The sequence below is a fragment of the Scyliorhinus torazame genome, chromosome 30 (genome assembly GCF_047496885.1).
Source record: "Scyliorhinus torazame isolate Kashiwa2021f chromosome 30, sScyTor2.1, whole genome shotgun sequence".
NCBI lineage: Eukaryota > Metazoa > Chordata > Chondrichthyes > Carcharhiniformes > Scyliorhinidae > Scyliorhinus > Scyliorhinus torazame.
The window spans coordinates 34,680,107-34,696,705 of record NC_092736.1 but is presented as its reverse complement, the minus strand read 5'-3'; the positions used below and the strand labels follow the sequence as shown (position 1 = coordinate 34,696,705).

General features: G+C 45.5%; 1 protein-coding gene across 1 annotated transcript in view; it reads left to right on the top strand.

The window, feature by feature from the left end:
• vps13c (vacuolar protein sorting 13 homolog C) overlaps positions 1 to 16,599 on the top strand; it is a 473,104-nt gene that overhangs the window by 359,561 nt on the left and 96,944 nt on the right. Inside the window, 3 exon segments of the mRNA XM_072493103.1 lie at positions 277 to 410; positions 6,124 to 6,250; positions 10,283 to 10,518. Of these exon segments, the coding sequence (XP_072349204.1) occupies positions 277 to 410; positions 6,124 to 6,250; positions 10,283 to 10,518 (497 nt within the window).

Genomic DNA, 16,599 nt, shown 5'->3' with positions numbered 1-16,599 from the left:
ATTGCAGCCACTGCTTTTAACCCGAGTGGATGCTTGTTACTGCTATGTCCTAAAAATACATGTTTAATGGTTAATAATGATTACTGGGTATACTTGCTGTGATTAGTCTTAATCCTCAATAAACTAACTTATGTAGAACTATTCTAGTGCTATCTGGTTTTATGGGGTCTCATTTCAGGACATCCCCCTTCAATGTTGTTTTGCAATTATATGTTTCAGATTCTAATAAAGAATAGAGCTGCTAGTTGATCTGATGCATTTTCTTTGCTTTGGCAGTGTGGCGGAGTTATAGTGGATGTGAATGTTGCTGATCATGCCACAGTGATCACATTTATCGACTATTACGATGGCTCTGCACCTGCCCTCATCATTAATCACACGACAGCAGTGAAGTTCCGCTTCAAGCAAAGGTATGTGAAATCCCCACCGCAGCTCTTAACCGAATCAGTTTGCAAATCCCTCCAGCAGTGATGCAGTGCCCAACCAGTTCATCATTTGTCTGTGTTTGAGGAAAAAATTCGCCGGGCCGTTTGAATGCTCCTCTGTTAATAGACATAGAACGATACAGCGCAGTACAGGCCCTTCGGCCCACGATGTTGCACCGAAACAAAAGCCATCTAACCTACACTATGCCATTATCATCCATATGTTTATCCAATAAACTTTTAAATGCCCTCAATGTTGGCGAGTTCACTACTGTAGCAGGTAGGGCATTCCACGGCCTCACCACTCTTTGCGTAAAGAACCTACCTCTGACCTCTGTCCTATATCTATTACCCCTCAGTTTAAAGCTATGTCCCCTCGTGCCAGCCATTTCCATCCGCGGGAGAAGGCTCTCACTGTCCACCCTATCCAACCCCCTGATCATTTTGTATGCCTCTATTAAGTCTCCCCTTAACCACCTTCTCTCCAACGAAAATAACCAAGTCCATCAGCCTTTCCTCATAAGATTTTCCCTCCATACAAGGCAACATCCTGGTAAATCTCCTCTGCACCCGCTCCAAAGCCTCCACGTCCTTCCTATAATGCGGTGACCAGAACTGTACGCAATACTCCAAATGCGGCCGTACCAGAGTTTTGTACAGCTGCAACATGACCTCACTCCGGAACTCAATCCCTCTACCAATAAAGGCCAACACTCCATAGGCCTTCTTCACAACCCTATCAACCTGGGTGGCAACTTTCAGGGATCTATGTACATGGACACCTAGATCCCTCTGCTCATCCACACTTTCAAGAACTTTACCATTAGCCAAATATTCCGCATTCCTGTTATTCCTTCCAAAGTGAATCACCTCACACTTCTCTACATTAAACTCCATTTGCCACCTCTCAGCCCAGCTCTGCAGCTTATCTATGTCCCTCTGTAACCTGCTACATCCTTCCTCACTGTCGACAACACCACCGACTTTAGTGTCGTCTGCAAATTTACTCACCCACCCTTCTGCGCCTTCCTCTAGGTCATTGATAAAAATGACAAACAGCAACGGCCCCAGAACAGATCCTTGTGGTACTCCACTTGTAACTGAACTCCATTCTGAACATTTCCCATCAACCACCACCCTCTGTCTTCTTTCAGCGAGCCAATTTCTGATCCACATCTCTAAATCACCCTCAATCCCCAGCCTCTGTATTTTCTGCAATAGCCTACCGTGGGGAACCTTGTCAAACGGGCAGCACGGTAGCATTGTGAATAGCACAATTGCTTCACAGCTCCAGGGTCCCAGGTTCGATTCCGGCTTGGGTCACTGTCTGTGCGGAGTCTGCACATCCTCCCCGTGTGCGCGTGGGTTTCCACCGGGTGCTCCGGTTTCCTCCCACAGTCCAAAGTTGTGCAGGTTAGGTGGATTGGCCATGATAAATTGCCCTTAGTGTCCAAAATTGCCCTTAGTGTTGGGTGGGGTTACTGGGTTATGGGGATAGGGTGGAGGTGTTGACCTTGGGTAGGGTGCTCTTTCCAAGAGCCGGTGCAGACTCGATGGGCCAAATGGCGGCCTTCTGCACTGTAAATTCTATGATTCTATGAAACGCTTTACTGAAATCCATATACACCACATCAACTGCTCTACCCTCGCCTACCTGTTCAGTCACCTTCTCAAAGAACTCGATAAGGTTTGTGAGGCATGACCTACCCTTCACAAAGCCATGCTGACTATCCCTGATCATATTATTCCTATCTAGATGATTATAAATCTTGTCTCTTATAATCCCCTCCAAGACTTTACCCACTACAGACGTGAGGCTCACCGGTCTATAGTTGCCGGGGTTGTCTCTACTCCCCTTTTTGAACAAAGGGACCACATTTGCTATCCTCCAGTCCTCTGGCACTATTCCTGTAGCCAATGATGACATAAAAATCAAAGCCAAAGGTCCAGCAATCTCTTCCCTGGCCTCCCAGAGAATCCTAGGATAAATCCCATCAGGCCCCGGGGACTTATCTATTTTCAGCCTGTCCAGAATTGCCAACACCTCTTCCCTACGTACCTCAATGCCATCTATTCTAATAGCCTGGGTCTCAGCATTCTCCTCCACAACATTCTCTTTTTCCTGAGTGAATACTGACGAAAAATATTCATTTAGTATCTCGCCTATCTCTTCAGACTCCACACACAACTTCCCATCCCTGTCCTTGACTGGTCCTACTCTTACCCTAGTCATTCGCTTATTCCTGACATACCTATAGAAAGCTTTTGGGATTTCCTTGATCCTTCCTGCCAAATACTTCTCATGTCCCCTCCTTGCTCGTCTTAGCTCTCTCTTTAGATCCTTCCTCGCTACCTTGTAACTATCCATCGCCCCAACTGAAACTTCACACCTCATCTTCACATAGGCATCCTTCTTCCTCTTAACAAGAGATTCCACTTCTTTGGTAAACCACGGTTCCCTCGCTTTAAGCCTTCCTCCCTGCCTGACCGGTACGTACTTATCAAGAACACGCAGTAGCTGATCCTTGAACAAGCTCCACTTATCCAGTGTGCCCAACACTTGCAATCTACTCCAACCTATCCCCCCCAAGTCTCGTCTAATGGCATCATAATTGCCCTTCCCCAGCTATAACTCTTGCCCTGCGGGGTATACTTATCCCTTTCCATCACTAGCGTAAACGTCACCGAATTGTGGTCACTGTCCCCAAAGTGCTCTCCTACCTCCAAATCCAACACCTGGCCAGGTTCATTCCCCAAAACCAAATCCAACGTGGCCTCGCCTCTTGTTGGCCTGTCAACATATTGTGTCAGGAAACCCTCCTGCACACACTATACAAAAAACGACCCATCTAATGTACTTGAATTTTCCAGTCAATATTTGGAAAGTTAAAGTCTCCCATTATAACTACCCTGTTACTTTCGCTCTTATCCAGGATCATCCTCGCCATCCTTTCCTCTACATCCCTAGAACTATTTGGAGGCCTATAGAAAACTCCCAACAGGGTGACCTCTCCTTTCCTGTTCCTAACCTCAGCCCATACTACCTCGGAAGATGAGCCCCCATCTAGCATCCTCTCCGCCACCGTAATACTGCTCTTGACTAGCAGCGCCACACCTCCCCCTCTTTTGCCTCCTTCTCTGAGCTTACTAAAACACCTAAACCCCGGAACCTGCAACATCCATTCCTGTCCCTGCTCTATCCATGTCTCCGAAATGGCCACAACATCGAAGTCCCAGGTGCCAACCCATGCTGCCAGTTCCCCTACCTTATTTCGTATACTCCTGGCATTGAAGTAGATACACTTCAAACCACCTACCTGCACACTGGCCCCCTCCTGCGACGTCAAATCTGTGCTCCTGACCTCTATACTCTCATTCTCCCGTACCCTAAAACTACAATCCAGGTTCCCATGCCCCTGCTGCATTAGTTTAAACCCCCCCCAGAGAGCACTAACAAATCTCCCCCCCCCCCCCCCCCCAGGATATTTGTGCCCCTCAGGTTCAGATGTAGACCATCCTGTCTGTAGAGGTCCCATCTTCCCCAGAAAGAGCCCCAGTTATCCAGAAATCTGAATCCCTCCCGCCTGCACCATCCCTGTAGCCACGTGTTTAATTGCTCTCTCTCCTTATTCCTCATCTCATTATCACGTGGCACGGGCAACAACCCAGAGATAACAACTCTGTTTGTTCTAGTTCTGAGCTTCCATCCTAGCTCCCTGAAAGCCTGCCTGACATCCTTGTCCCCTTTCCTACCTATGTCGTTAGTGCCAATGTGGACCACGACTTGGGGCTGCTCCCCCTCCCCCTTAAGGACCCGGAAAACACGATCCGAGACATCACGTACCCTTGCACCTGGGAGGCAACATACCAAACGTGAGTCTCTCACGCTCCCACAAAATCTCCTATCTGTGCCCCTGACTATAGAGTCCCCAATTACTAATGCTCTGCTCCTCTCCCCCCTTCCCTTCTGAGCAACAGGGACAGACTCCGTGCCAGAGGCCCGTACCCCATGGCTTACCCCTGGTAAGTCTTCCCCCCCCCCCCCCCCCCCCCCCACAAGTATCCAAAGGGTATACTTGTTTCTCAGGGGAACGACCGCAGGGGATCCCTGCACTGACTGCTTCTTCCCAGTCCCTCTTACAGTTACCCATCTATCTCCAATCTTTGGTGTAACTAATTCCCTGAAGCTGCTATCTATGACTCCCTCTGCCTCCCGAATGATCTGAAGTTCTTCCAACTCCAGCTCCAGTTCCCTAACTCGGTCTTGGAGGAGCTGGAGATGGCAGCACTTCCTGCAGGTAAAATCAGCAGGAACACTAACGGCATCCCTCACCTCAAACATCCTGCAGGAGGAACATTGCACTCCCTTCCCTGCACTCCCTTCCCTGCCATTCCTCTAACTTTCAACCAAGATCTGGCTAACAACTACATTTAAAAAAAAAAAATAATAATAATCATACAATATGGTACTTACCTCACACCAATGGGTTTTATTATTAGGTTAATGTTGGCATGGGATCATTTATATCCATATTTTGGCTCGAGTGAATCTGGGGTGCATTCGAGAACAGACAGACAGCCTTGGTTATATCTCATCTGATAGACAACATTTATGATTAGTTGGTACCCCCCTGTTTTGCTTGTCAGTCTCAAACTAGGCTCAAGTCCTGGGTGGGGCTTCACCACCAACTGAGCCAAGGTGCGTTGAAATGGGAAGAAAGTATTTTCTGTTCAAAGCAAATCAGTTTCATTCTCTCAGATCATTTTAGACTCTTAATATGTTATTTATATGACGTGTTTAATGCATCCATCATACTTTGCTACAGATACAAAGCTACCTTGGGTGTCCGACTCGGCTCACTAGTAGCTTTCTCTTGTGTGAGTTAGAATGTTTTGGCTTAAATTCTATAGACTTGAGCACAAAATCTAGGCCGCACTCAGAGGTCCTGTGTTTCTCGGGAGATATCCACGTGAAGTCCTGTCAACCACCCCAAAATGTAGAATCATACAATCCTTACAGTGCAGAAGATGGCCATTCGGCCCATCCAGTCTGCAGCGACCCTCTGAAAGAGCACCCTTCCTCGGCCCACTCCCCCTGCCCTATCCCCGTGACTCCAGTTAGCCTACACATCTTTGGTTACTTAGGGGCAATTTTGCATGGCGAATCCACCTATAATAATAATAATAATCGCTTCTTGTCACAAGTAGGCTTCAATGAAGTTACTGTGAAAAGCCCCTAGTCGCCACATTACGGTGCCTGTTCGGGGAGGCTGGTACGGTAATTGAACCCGCGCTGCTGCTCTTGTTCTGCATTACAAGCCAGCTATTTAGCCACTGTGCTAAACCTGCTCATCTTTGGATTGTGGGAGGAAACCGGAACACCTGGAGGAAACCCGCGCAGACACGGGGAGAAAGTGCAAACTCTACACAGTCAGGAACACAAGATCGGAAGCGAACCCTGGTCCCTGGCGCTGTGAGGTAGCATCGCTAACCACTGTGTCGCCGTGTATCTTAAACATTTAGCTAAATGTTACAGGTCAACATGCTAGCTCCTCTGCACATTGAAGTTCTGCATAGGCTAAGCAGTTGTACTCGCAAAGATATGTGCAAGAGTTGTGTGCTATTCTTGTACAGGGATAACATGACACGATTATTTTGCGCTCTTCTAACGACCCATTAATCTTTTCCTGCCCTCTAGTGGATTACAGGACGAGTTGATACTCGACCCGGGGGAGGCTCGATTATTTGCATGGGTTGACCCCACTGCCATCAGGAAACTTAACTGGGGCTGTGCCTGGAAAACTGGAGAACTTGACCTGTTAAAGGTACGTAGATAATACCCATCCAAAAAATTGAATTCTTAAATGTTTACCTGCACTGGAACCTGGTTGAACGCTGGTAACTTGGTCAAACAGACTTAACATTTTACTTCGAACCCCAATCAATTAAGTGTAAGTAATTTGGAATATAGGGTGATTACTGTGAGCTGGAAGTTAACTGAGTGGTTGTAACTTGACTCAAACGGTATATAAAATTCGAAGGATCTTTACAGTAACTGACTAACACAATCTAGATACATCTTGCGATGACTCTTGCTGTACACCGTACTTCTTGTGTTGCCTTCCCAACCTCGCCCCTCGCCTGAGGTGTGGTGACCCTCAGGTTAAACCACCACCAGTCAGCTCCCCCCCTCAAAGGGGAAAGCAACCTATGGTCATCTGGGACTGTGGAGACTTTACCTTTACCTTCTGGTTGATATATAACTGACAGTGTCAACTCCCAAGTTAGGTCCCATATTTGCCACAACTGATTTTCATCTTTGAGAATTTCCACAATTTTAGAATATTCTTGATAGATTGAAAGTAGCAAATATAATCTCACTTTTCAAGAAAGGAGAACAGAGAAAATGGGTAATTACAGGCCAGTTATCCGGCATTGGTAATAGTGAAAATGCTGGAACCTAGATTTTGTGCTCAAGTCTATAGAATTTAAGCCAAAACATTCTAACTCACACAAGAGAAAGCTACTAGTGAGCCGAGTCGGACACCCAAGGTAGCTTTGTATCTGTAGCAAAGTATGATGGATGCATTAAACACGTCATATAAATAACATATTAAGAGTCTAAAATGATCTGAGAGAATGAAACTGATTTGCTTTGAACAGAAAATACTTTCTTCCCATTTCAACGCACCTTGGCTCAGTTGGTGGTGAAGCCCCACCCAGGACTTGAGCCTAGTTTGAGACTGACAAGCAAAACAGGGAGTACCAACTAATCATAAATGTTGTCTATCAGATGAGATATAACCAAGGCTGTCTGTCTGTTCTCGAATGCACCCCAGATTCACTCGAGCCAAAATATGGATATAAAAGATCCCATGCCAACATTAACCTAATAATGCTGGGTCACATTGAGATCCAAAAAGACGAGGTGTTGGGTGTCTTAAAAAATATTAAGGTAGATAAGTCCCCAGGGCCTGATGGGATCTACCCCAGAATACTGAAGGAGGCTGGAGAGGAAATTGCTGAGGCCTTGACAGAAATCTTTGGATCCTCGCTGTCTTCAGGGGATGTCCCGGAGGACTGGAGAATAGCCAATGTTGTTCCTCTGTTTAAGAAGGGTAGCAAGGATAATCCCGGGAACTACATGCCGGTGAGCCTTACTTCAGTGGTAGGGAAATTACTGGAGAGAATTCTTCGAGACAGGATCTACTCCCATTTGGAAGCAAATGGACGTATTAGTGAGAGGCAGCACGGTTTTGTGAAGGGGAGGTCGTGTCTCACTAACTTGATAGAGTTTTTCGAGGAGGTCACTAAGATGATTGATGCAGGTAGGGCAGTGGATGTTGTCTATATGGACTTCAGTAAGGCCTTTGACAAGGTCCCTCATGGTAGACTAGTACAAAAGGTGAAGTCACACGGGATCAGGGGTGAGCTGGCAAGGTGGATACAGAACTGGCTAGGCCATAGAAGGCAGAGAGTAGCAATGGAAGGATGCTTTTCTCATTGGAGGGCTCTTTGTAGTATATATAAATGATTTGGAGGAAAATGTAACTGGTCTGATTAGTAAGTTTGCAGACGACACAAAGGTTGGTGGAATTGCGCATAGCGATGAGGACTGTCGGAGGATACAGCAGGATTTAGATTGTCTGGAGACTTGGGCGGAGAGATGGCAGATGGAGTTTAATCCAGACAAATGTGAGGTAATGCATTTTGGAAGGTCTAATGCAGGTAGGGAATATACAGTGAATGGTAGAACCCTCAAGAGTATTGAAAGTCAAAGAGATCTAGGAGTACAGGTCCACAGGTCATTGAAAGGGGCAACACAGGTGAAGAAGGTAGTCAAGAAGACATACGGCATGCTTGCCTTCATTGGCCGGGGCATTGAGTATAAGAATTGGCAAGTCATGTTGCAGCTGTATAGAACCTTAGTTAGGCCACACTTGGAGTATAGTGTTCAATTCTGGTCGCCACACTACCAGAAGGATGTGGAGGCTTTAGAGAGGGTGCAGAAGAGATTTACCAGAATGTTGCCTGGTATGGAGGGCATTAGCTATGAGGAGCGGTTGAATAAACTCGGTTTGTTCTCACTGGAACGAAGGAGGTTGAGGGGAGACCTGATAGAGGTATACAAAATTATGAGGGGCATAGACAGAGTGGATAGTCAGAGGCTTTTCCCCAGGGTAGAGGGGTCAATTACTAGGGGGCATAGGTTTAAGGTGAGAGGGGCAAGGTTTAGAGTAGATATATGAGGCAAGTTTTTTACGCAGAGGGTAGTGGGTGCCTGGAACTCGCTACCGGAGGAGGTGGTGGAAGCAGGGACGATAGTGACATTTAAGGGGCATCTTGACAAATACATGAATAGGATGGGAATAGAGGGATACGGACCCAGGAAGTGTAGAAGATTGTAGTTTAGTCGGGCAGCATGGTCGGCACGGGCTTGGAGGGCCGAATGGCCTGTTCCTGTTCTGTACATTTCTTTGTTTGTTCTTTGATGTGATAACAGGGTATTTGGAAATTGCTGTTATTGCTCGGTCAGTCAGTTTGATTTCATGAAAGAAAAGTTGTGTTTGTCCAATCTGTTGGACTTCTTTGAGGTTGGATGAAGGGAATCCTGTCAATGTAGTATATTTAAGTTTTCAGAAGGCATTTGACAAGGTGCATCTTGAGAATGAATGAAGGAAAACATTTTGAAGTTCAGGTGATTTGCATGATCCCGACATTCTTGGAGTGCAGGAATGTCTCTTGGGATGGCCTTGCACTCGGAAATATGAGAGGAACCCAAACATTGCTTTGCAAACAATTGCACCTGTCCTGGGTGTTGAGGCTGTAGCTATATTCGAGGAAAGATGTAACAGCGGAGAATGGATTCCATGATTCTCTGCTCATTGAGTCTTAGAGGTTTACAGCATGAAAACAGGGCCTTCGGCCCAACTTGTCCACGCGTTCCAGTTTTTACCACTAAGCTAGTCGCAATTTCTCGCATTGGGCCCATAACCATCTATACCCAGCTTTCCCATATAATTGTCTAAATGCTTTTTATAAGACAAAATTGTACCCGTTCCAGACACTCACCACCCTGTGTGAAAATATTGCCCCCCTGAACCCTTTTGTATCTCTCCCCTCTTACCTTAAACCTATGCCCTCTAGTTGTAGATTCCGCTACCTTTAGGAAAAGATGTTGACTATCTACCTGATCTGTGCCCCTCATTATTTCAGAAACCTCTATAAGATCACCCCTAAGCCTCCTACACTAAGGAAAAAGGTCCCAGCCTAATCAGCCTCTCCTGATAACTCAAACCATCAAGTCCCGGTAGCATCCTCGTAAATCTCTTCTGCACTCTTTCTAGTTTAACAATATCCTTCCTATAATAGGGTGACCAGAACTGAACACAGTATTCCATGTGTGGTCTTACCAATGTCTTGTACAACTTCAACAAGACGTCCCAACTCCCATATTCAATGTTCTGACCAATAACACCTAGCATGCTGAATGCCTTCTTCACCACCCTGTCCACCTGCGACTCTACCTGCAAGGAGCTATGAACCTGTACCCTTAGATTTTTGTTCTATAACTCTCTCCAACATCTTACCATTAACTGAGGAGGTCCTGCCCCCATTCGATCTACCAGAATGCATCACCTCACATTTATCTAAATTAAACTCTACCTGCCATTCATCAGCCCACTGGCCCAATTGATCAAGATGGTACTTTAATATAAAGCAGTGGGAAGTTAGCTCCTCGTTGTAGTCTGATTTCTGTATGGGCTGCAAGGTACAGCATAATAAAGTTAAAAGCTTTGCCAGGGATGTCCCCTGGCTCGGCCATCTCATTGATAGAGTAATTTTTTATTTTATAGGATCAGTTTGGGCAGTTCCTTTGGGAAAGCAGCAATCAGATTCACTGGGTATCGTTCCTCGACGGGCGACAGCGCGTGTTGGTGTTCACTGAAGATGTTGCCGTTCTCTCTAAAGCACAGCAGGCTGAGGACTTGAAGCAGTTTGACAAGGGAATCACAGTGTCACTTCATAGCCTGGGACTGTCGCTCGTTAATAATGAAAGCAAACAGGAGATTGCTTATGTAGGAATCACCAGGTAAGCTCTGATTTTCTTTTTCTGACTGGTTTAAGAAAGTGACCATATACACGACCGTGAGCTTTTAATTCCAAGTTGTTTTTTGTGGCAGGGAAAGGTTTGCCTCATCTAGTAATTTGAATTAAGTAATTTAAATAAAGCAGTGCAGGAAACTCTTTATACTCTGAGAAATAACCAACGGAGGACTTGGGTTAAGCAACTTAAAATGACCGGGGTGGACGACCAAGAAATATTAGATAATGTCGACAGCAAGGATGGAGCCATTAAAATTCATAATCTACCGCGATATATGTGAAGAAAAAGCCAACCTGCAGAATCCACCTCCCAAAGCGGCCAAATAAATGAATCCAATCTCATTACCCCAAGTCTTCAACCTTTCAGACCCATTAGTGCAGCAGCTCACCAATACCCGTGTTTAGCCTGACTGATGGCAGCACCATCACGTTTTCCGATTCTCAATTCCCAAGGTTGCAGGATAATGATGGGTGAGAGGCTTTTCGGAATAGGTTGATCCGTGCAACCGGAAAGGCCTGTTGCAACACCCCGTTATTTGTGACATGGTTTCACATTCTTTTTGTTTTATTAAACTATCTGAAATGTATCGGTATTTGTGTTTCAAAGCTTCCAGCTGTCATTCCTTAATTTGCCTTGCTGATTGACGGCACAGTGGTTAGCACGGCTGCCTCACAGTGCCAGGGACCCGGGTTCAATCCCGACCTTGGGTGACTGTGTAGAATTTTTACATTCTCTGGGTGACTGTGGGTTTCCTCCAGGTGCTCCGGTTTCCTCCCACAGTCCAAAGATGTGCTGGTTAGGTGGATTGGCCGTGATAAATTGCCCTTAGTGTCCCAAGATGGCTCGGTTAAGGGCGTGTGAGTGGGCTTTGGTGGAGTGCTCTTTGAGGGTCGGGGCATATTCGATGGGCCAAATGGCCTCCTCCTGCACTGTAGGGATTCTATGATCTGTGTCCTATTGTCCTTTTTTCACATTTTGTTTGGAAATAGTTTTCTCGATTGACCTTTTCCGCACACTGTGTTCATGGGCACAAGATGAAAAGCCCAAGAGGGTGGAAGCACATTTGCATCTCTTTCACGCCTCATCCCAATGGTCAGTTTCTGCCTCTTATGGACTGACCTCATTAACACTACACCCTGTATGCTTCATCCGATGCCGGTGCTTATGTAGTTACATTGTCTATGTTGTGTTGCCCTATTATGTATTTTCTTTACTTCCCTTTTCTTCCCATGTACTTAATGATCTGTTGAGCTGCTCGCAGAAAAATACTTTTCACTGTACCTCTGTACACGTGACAATAAACAAATCCAATCCAATCCAAATGTTACCCCAGTTGTGGCTCAAACGTCCAATATTGGTGACCAGCCATGTGGCTTTTCTTTGCCCCATCACCAGCATTTCATTGTTTTCTTGTGCACCTTTCTCCAGAAGCCGATGCAATCCCCAAGGACCTATGATTAGAATCTAGTTTCCCCATGACCTCCTCTGATATGCCGTCTACAGTTTCACCTGCATGACTCAACATTGCTGGTTCCTGCTCTGCATCATTTGGCTATTTCGAGCAACAAGTTTGAATGTGGACCCCCCCCCTCCCTCTTTCTCTACCCCTCGGTGTCATCATCTGAAAACACAGTATTAGTTTTCTTCTACGCTGACCCCATCCACCTCTATCGCATTGACTCATTTATTGCGGTTCTTTGAGGCATGAACGACCAACGTGGTTAAAGGGGAACCTGACGATGTGGTGTACTTGGATTTCCAAACCGATTTGACAAGGTGCCACGTCAAAGGTTACTGCACAAAACAACAGCTCGTGGTGTAGGTGGTAATATATTAGCATGGAAAGCAGATTGGTTAGCTAAGAGGAAACTGAGAGTGGGGTTAAATAGGTCATTTTCAGGTTGGCGAGACACCAGTGCTGGGGTCTCAACTATATCAATGATTTGAATAAAGGGACCAGAATGTTGTATTGATGAATTTTCTGCTGATACAAAGATGGGTCAGAAAGAAAGTAGTTCAAAGGATCTAAAGAGTCTGCAAAGGTGAAGCAAGTGGAAATTGAGGGAGATTGCAGAATTACACAGTACAGACTGATCCGAATGTCCTGGGACATGAATCACACGTTGGTGCTCAGGTACAGCAAGTGGAAGTTTTAAAAACATAATTTACGGGCTGTGGGCATCACTGGTCAGGCCAGCATTTATTGCCCATCCCTAGTTGCCTTTCAGAAGGTGGCGGTGAGCTGCCTTCTGACCCACTGCTGTCCCGACGGTGTAGGCACACCCACAGCACTGCTAACAGCAGGGAATATTGTTCATTGTAATAGGAGTGTAATGTTAGGGAAGCTTTGCTAAAGTTAGCAGGGCATTGGCGACACCACATTTGGGACAGTTTGACAGTGTTGGGCTGCTTACTCAAGAAAGGATAGAATTGTATTAGAATAAGTGTAGAGAAGATTCACTTGACTGGTTCCTGGAATGAAGGAGTTGTCCTGTGAGGCCAGGTTAGGTCCTGAGGGGACTTGAAAGGGCATTTTCCCCACGTAAGAGAGACGAGTGCTCGGGGACACTTTCTAAAAATAAGAGGTCTTCCTTTGAGGAAGCAGCTAAGGAGAATTATTTTCTTTTGAGGGTTGTAAGTCTATGGAATGTTATTCCACACAACACCGTGCAGACTGGATCATTGAGTTTATACAATGCTGGGATGGAGTTTAGAAAGACAATGGAGTACAGGATTATGAAAGGGCAGCTAAAATGGGGGTTGAGACCACAACCAGATCTGGCATGATCCTATTGAATGGCAGGGCAGGCTAGAGGGGCCGAATGGCCTAGTCCTGCTTCAAGTCCCGGACTCCTGTGCCTCATTCGAAGGTTCACCTCCTTATTCATCAGCCAATATTGGATGAGCTGAAACTCCCTGCAATTAAATATTGGTCTGTCCACAACCATTGCTTTTCTCCCCAGCTCCAAACTGTCTGAGACTGAACCGGAGTTTTTGCATCCTTGCCTTCATATTTAACATGGAATGCGTTTCCTTATCCACGGCATCACTAAAACAGACTCCCATCTCCATGGCGTCGCCTGATTCTGCTGTTATCTACGTTCATCTGCCCTCATCATTAGCTTGTTACCCTTAGACTTGACTATTCCAGTGCGCATCTGGCAGGTTCCCTGCATTCTACCCTCCATGAACATGTGGTCATCTAAAACTCTGCTAACCCTTGTTTTATGTTTTCCAGTGGCATTATCTGATGTTCACAACCCCAACTTTATTTCTGAGTATGGTCTTTACATAGATTATACAGGCCATTCAACCTCAACCCAACTGGTCTATCTACCTGCTCCAAGTGACCCTCCCCACCCTAGTTTATCCTGACCTCCCAGTACCCTGTTCTCCTGTGATTCATCTCAGATACTGCATGTGGTAAAAGTACCACATTCTTACCACTCTGGGTAAAGACTTCTGAATTCTCTATCGGCTTTTATTAGTCACTGTCTTATCTTTACCCAATAGTAAGATCCATACAGCCCAGCAAATGGATAACTGTTTTGTTGCTGGGCGAGTGCTCAGCCTGTACACAGCCACCGAGAAGGGCAACAGCTCTTCGAGTTGCTTCTTGCCAATGAGGGAAGTCACTTATTTAGGTTGGCACACTCCAAGGTAAAGGTGGAAACCCATTCCAATGCCACTGAAGCCATTCCGACCAATGCAGTGTATATGCAGCATAACATGTTCTGAAGTCTTCTTGCTCGGAGACCCAGTAAAGTGCCATGCACGATGTGGCATGCGGGTCTGAGGTGTGAAGAAAGATGTGTGTTAGCTCATCTTTGAATTCTATTCATTTATCGTCGAGTGATGTAGAACGTCATATCCTCTTGCTGTGTAACCCCTGTTGCTTTTTTCTTTGTTGTGCTCTTATAATGTCGACAGAATATTTTTGATAATACTGTATTTTGTTGCAAGAGTTGTATGTTGTGTGCAAAGACACAATCTTTGAAGTGCAGTACCCACTTGTTAAGTTGCAGCTCACCAGCGCTGGTTAAATTGCTGTCGCCTAGCTGGACCGCAAGCAGGTTAGCCTTGCATGTGAGAATGAGTTCACATCTTATCCGACTGTGAAGTGACAATTATAAATATTGCATTATGTACCTCAATTCGCTCCATCAGCTTCTATGCAAGGGACACAGTAATTACATTGCATGCAGAAACTTCCTTTCCTTTTGAGAGGGGAAAGACACATGGACTTCCTTTGGACAAACAGCAATTTGCATTGGTTCATGGCAATCCTTTCCGGTACACATTTGTCCGCCCATATCTTGTCTGTGCATGCGGCAAATGGGAAAGGATGGGTTCATTCAAGATGGGAAGGCAACTGGCTGGAGACATGTTTCCTTAGCAAAACTGGGGCAATGCATACCAAAAATAAGGTTAAACGAACAATCTACAATTTGAGGCATGCTTTCTTATTTTGGATGTACCATATATACTTGTGTAGAAGATGGGAAACCCGTGTTCTGGGCTGGAGAGCTAATGTCTATCCTGCTGGAGTGTTTCAAGACAGCCCAGTAAGACAGACATGGCGTGGCGGTGTAATTATCAGCGGGAGGTGCAACTGAAGTCGGGAGGGAGAGTTGCAATTTAAATGTTGCAGTGTTAGGGGAGTGGAGTGACGCAGCTGTCTACTATAGCTGGTGGGAAATTACTGATTTTAAACATGAACAAATAGAGAGCAAAGCTAATCAAAATCAAGGTGAGACTTTTGCTTGGTAGTAATGCAGACACGAGTGATGGATTTGGTGTGTGGAATTTTTGGAGATCGCCTTCTACATTAGTATATATGATGCATGCTGTTGCTGCTTTTGGAATGTACATTTTCTATGAGAACATGTCTTTTAATGTTTAAAAATTGACTCTTACTGCGTTTCAGTGACAATTGACTTCAAATTTTCATCTTCAGTCTTCACTAATGCCTTCTGCTGAATTATTTTTCTTCCTCTGACTGCTGTTCTCAAGTTATTTCTTTTTCCTCCCTCTGGTGAAGCATTTTGCAGTATTGAATTGAGAGTAATGATGTCGAGCCGCTCCCTGCTACACTTGAAACTCAAAATCTTAAACATTGGAAGCATAGTTTTTGAGTCTATGTCATCAGAGCAGAGGATATGAGCCTCAGTTTACCAGAGATTCCACAAGAGAGATGGAGCATATTCCCTCTTTTCATGGATGCAGTTACTTGTTTTACTTTATAATGCTCGTGTTCCAGTATGAACACTTAATTCTGTATGATAATCGCAGGGGGGTGATTAGATAAAATGCCTGTCCTGCGACAGAATTTTAAATCAGTGGCAGAAGTTCAAACTGCCTGCCATGTTCAAATATTTGCTTTCTTGAAATGCATCGATCGAAGTTGGGTCCTAATTGTGCGCACCCTCTGGCGCCCTCTGGCGAACATTGGCAAATAGGGTTCAGAAAAATCCCAAGGCTTTTTACACGTACATAAAAAGCAAGAGGGTAGCCAGAGAAAGGGTTGGCCCACTGAAGGATAGGCAAGGGAATCTATGTGTGGAGCCAGAGGAAATGGGCGAGGTACTAAATGAATACTTTGCATCAGTATTCACCAAAGAGAAGGAATTGGTAGATGTTGAGTCTGGAGAAGGGTGTGTAGATAGCCTGGGTCACATTGTGATCCAAAAAGACGAGGTGTTTGGTGTCTTAAAAAATATTAAGGTAGATAAGTCCCCAGGGCCTGATGGGATCTACCCCAGAATACTGAAGGAGGCTGGAGAGGAAATTGCTGAGGCCTTGACAGAAATCTTTGGATCCTCGCTGTCTTCAGGGGATGTGCCGGAGGACTGGAGAATAGCCAATGTTGTTCCTCTGTTTAAGAAGGGTAGCAAGGATAATCCCGGGAACTACAGGCCGGTGAGCCTTACTTCAGTGGTAGGGAAATTACTGGAGAGAATTCTTCGAGACAGGATCTACTCCCATTTGGAAGCAAATGGATGTATTAGTGAGAGGCAGCACGGTTTTGTGAAGGGGAGGTCGTGTCTCACTAACTTGGTAGAGTTT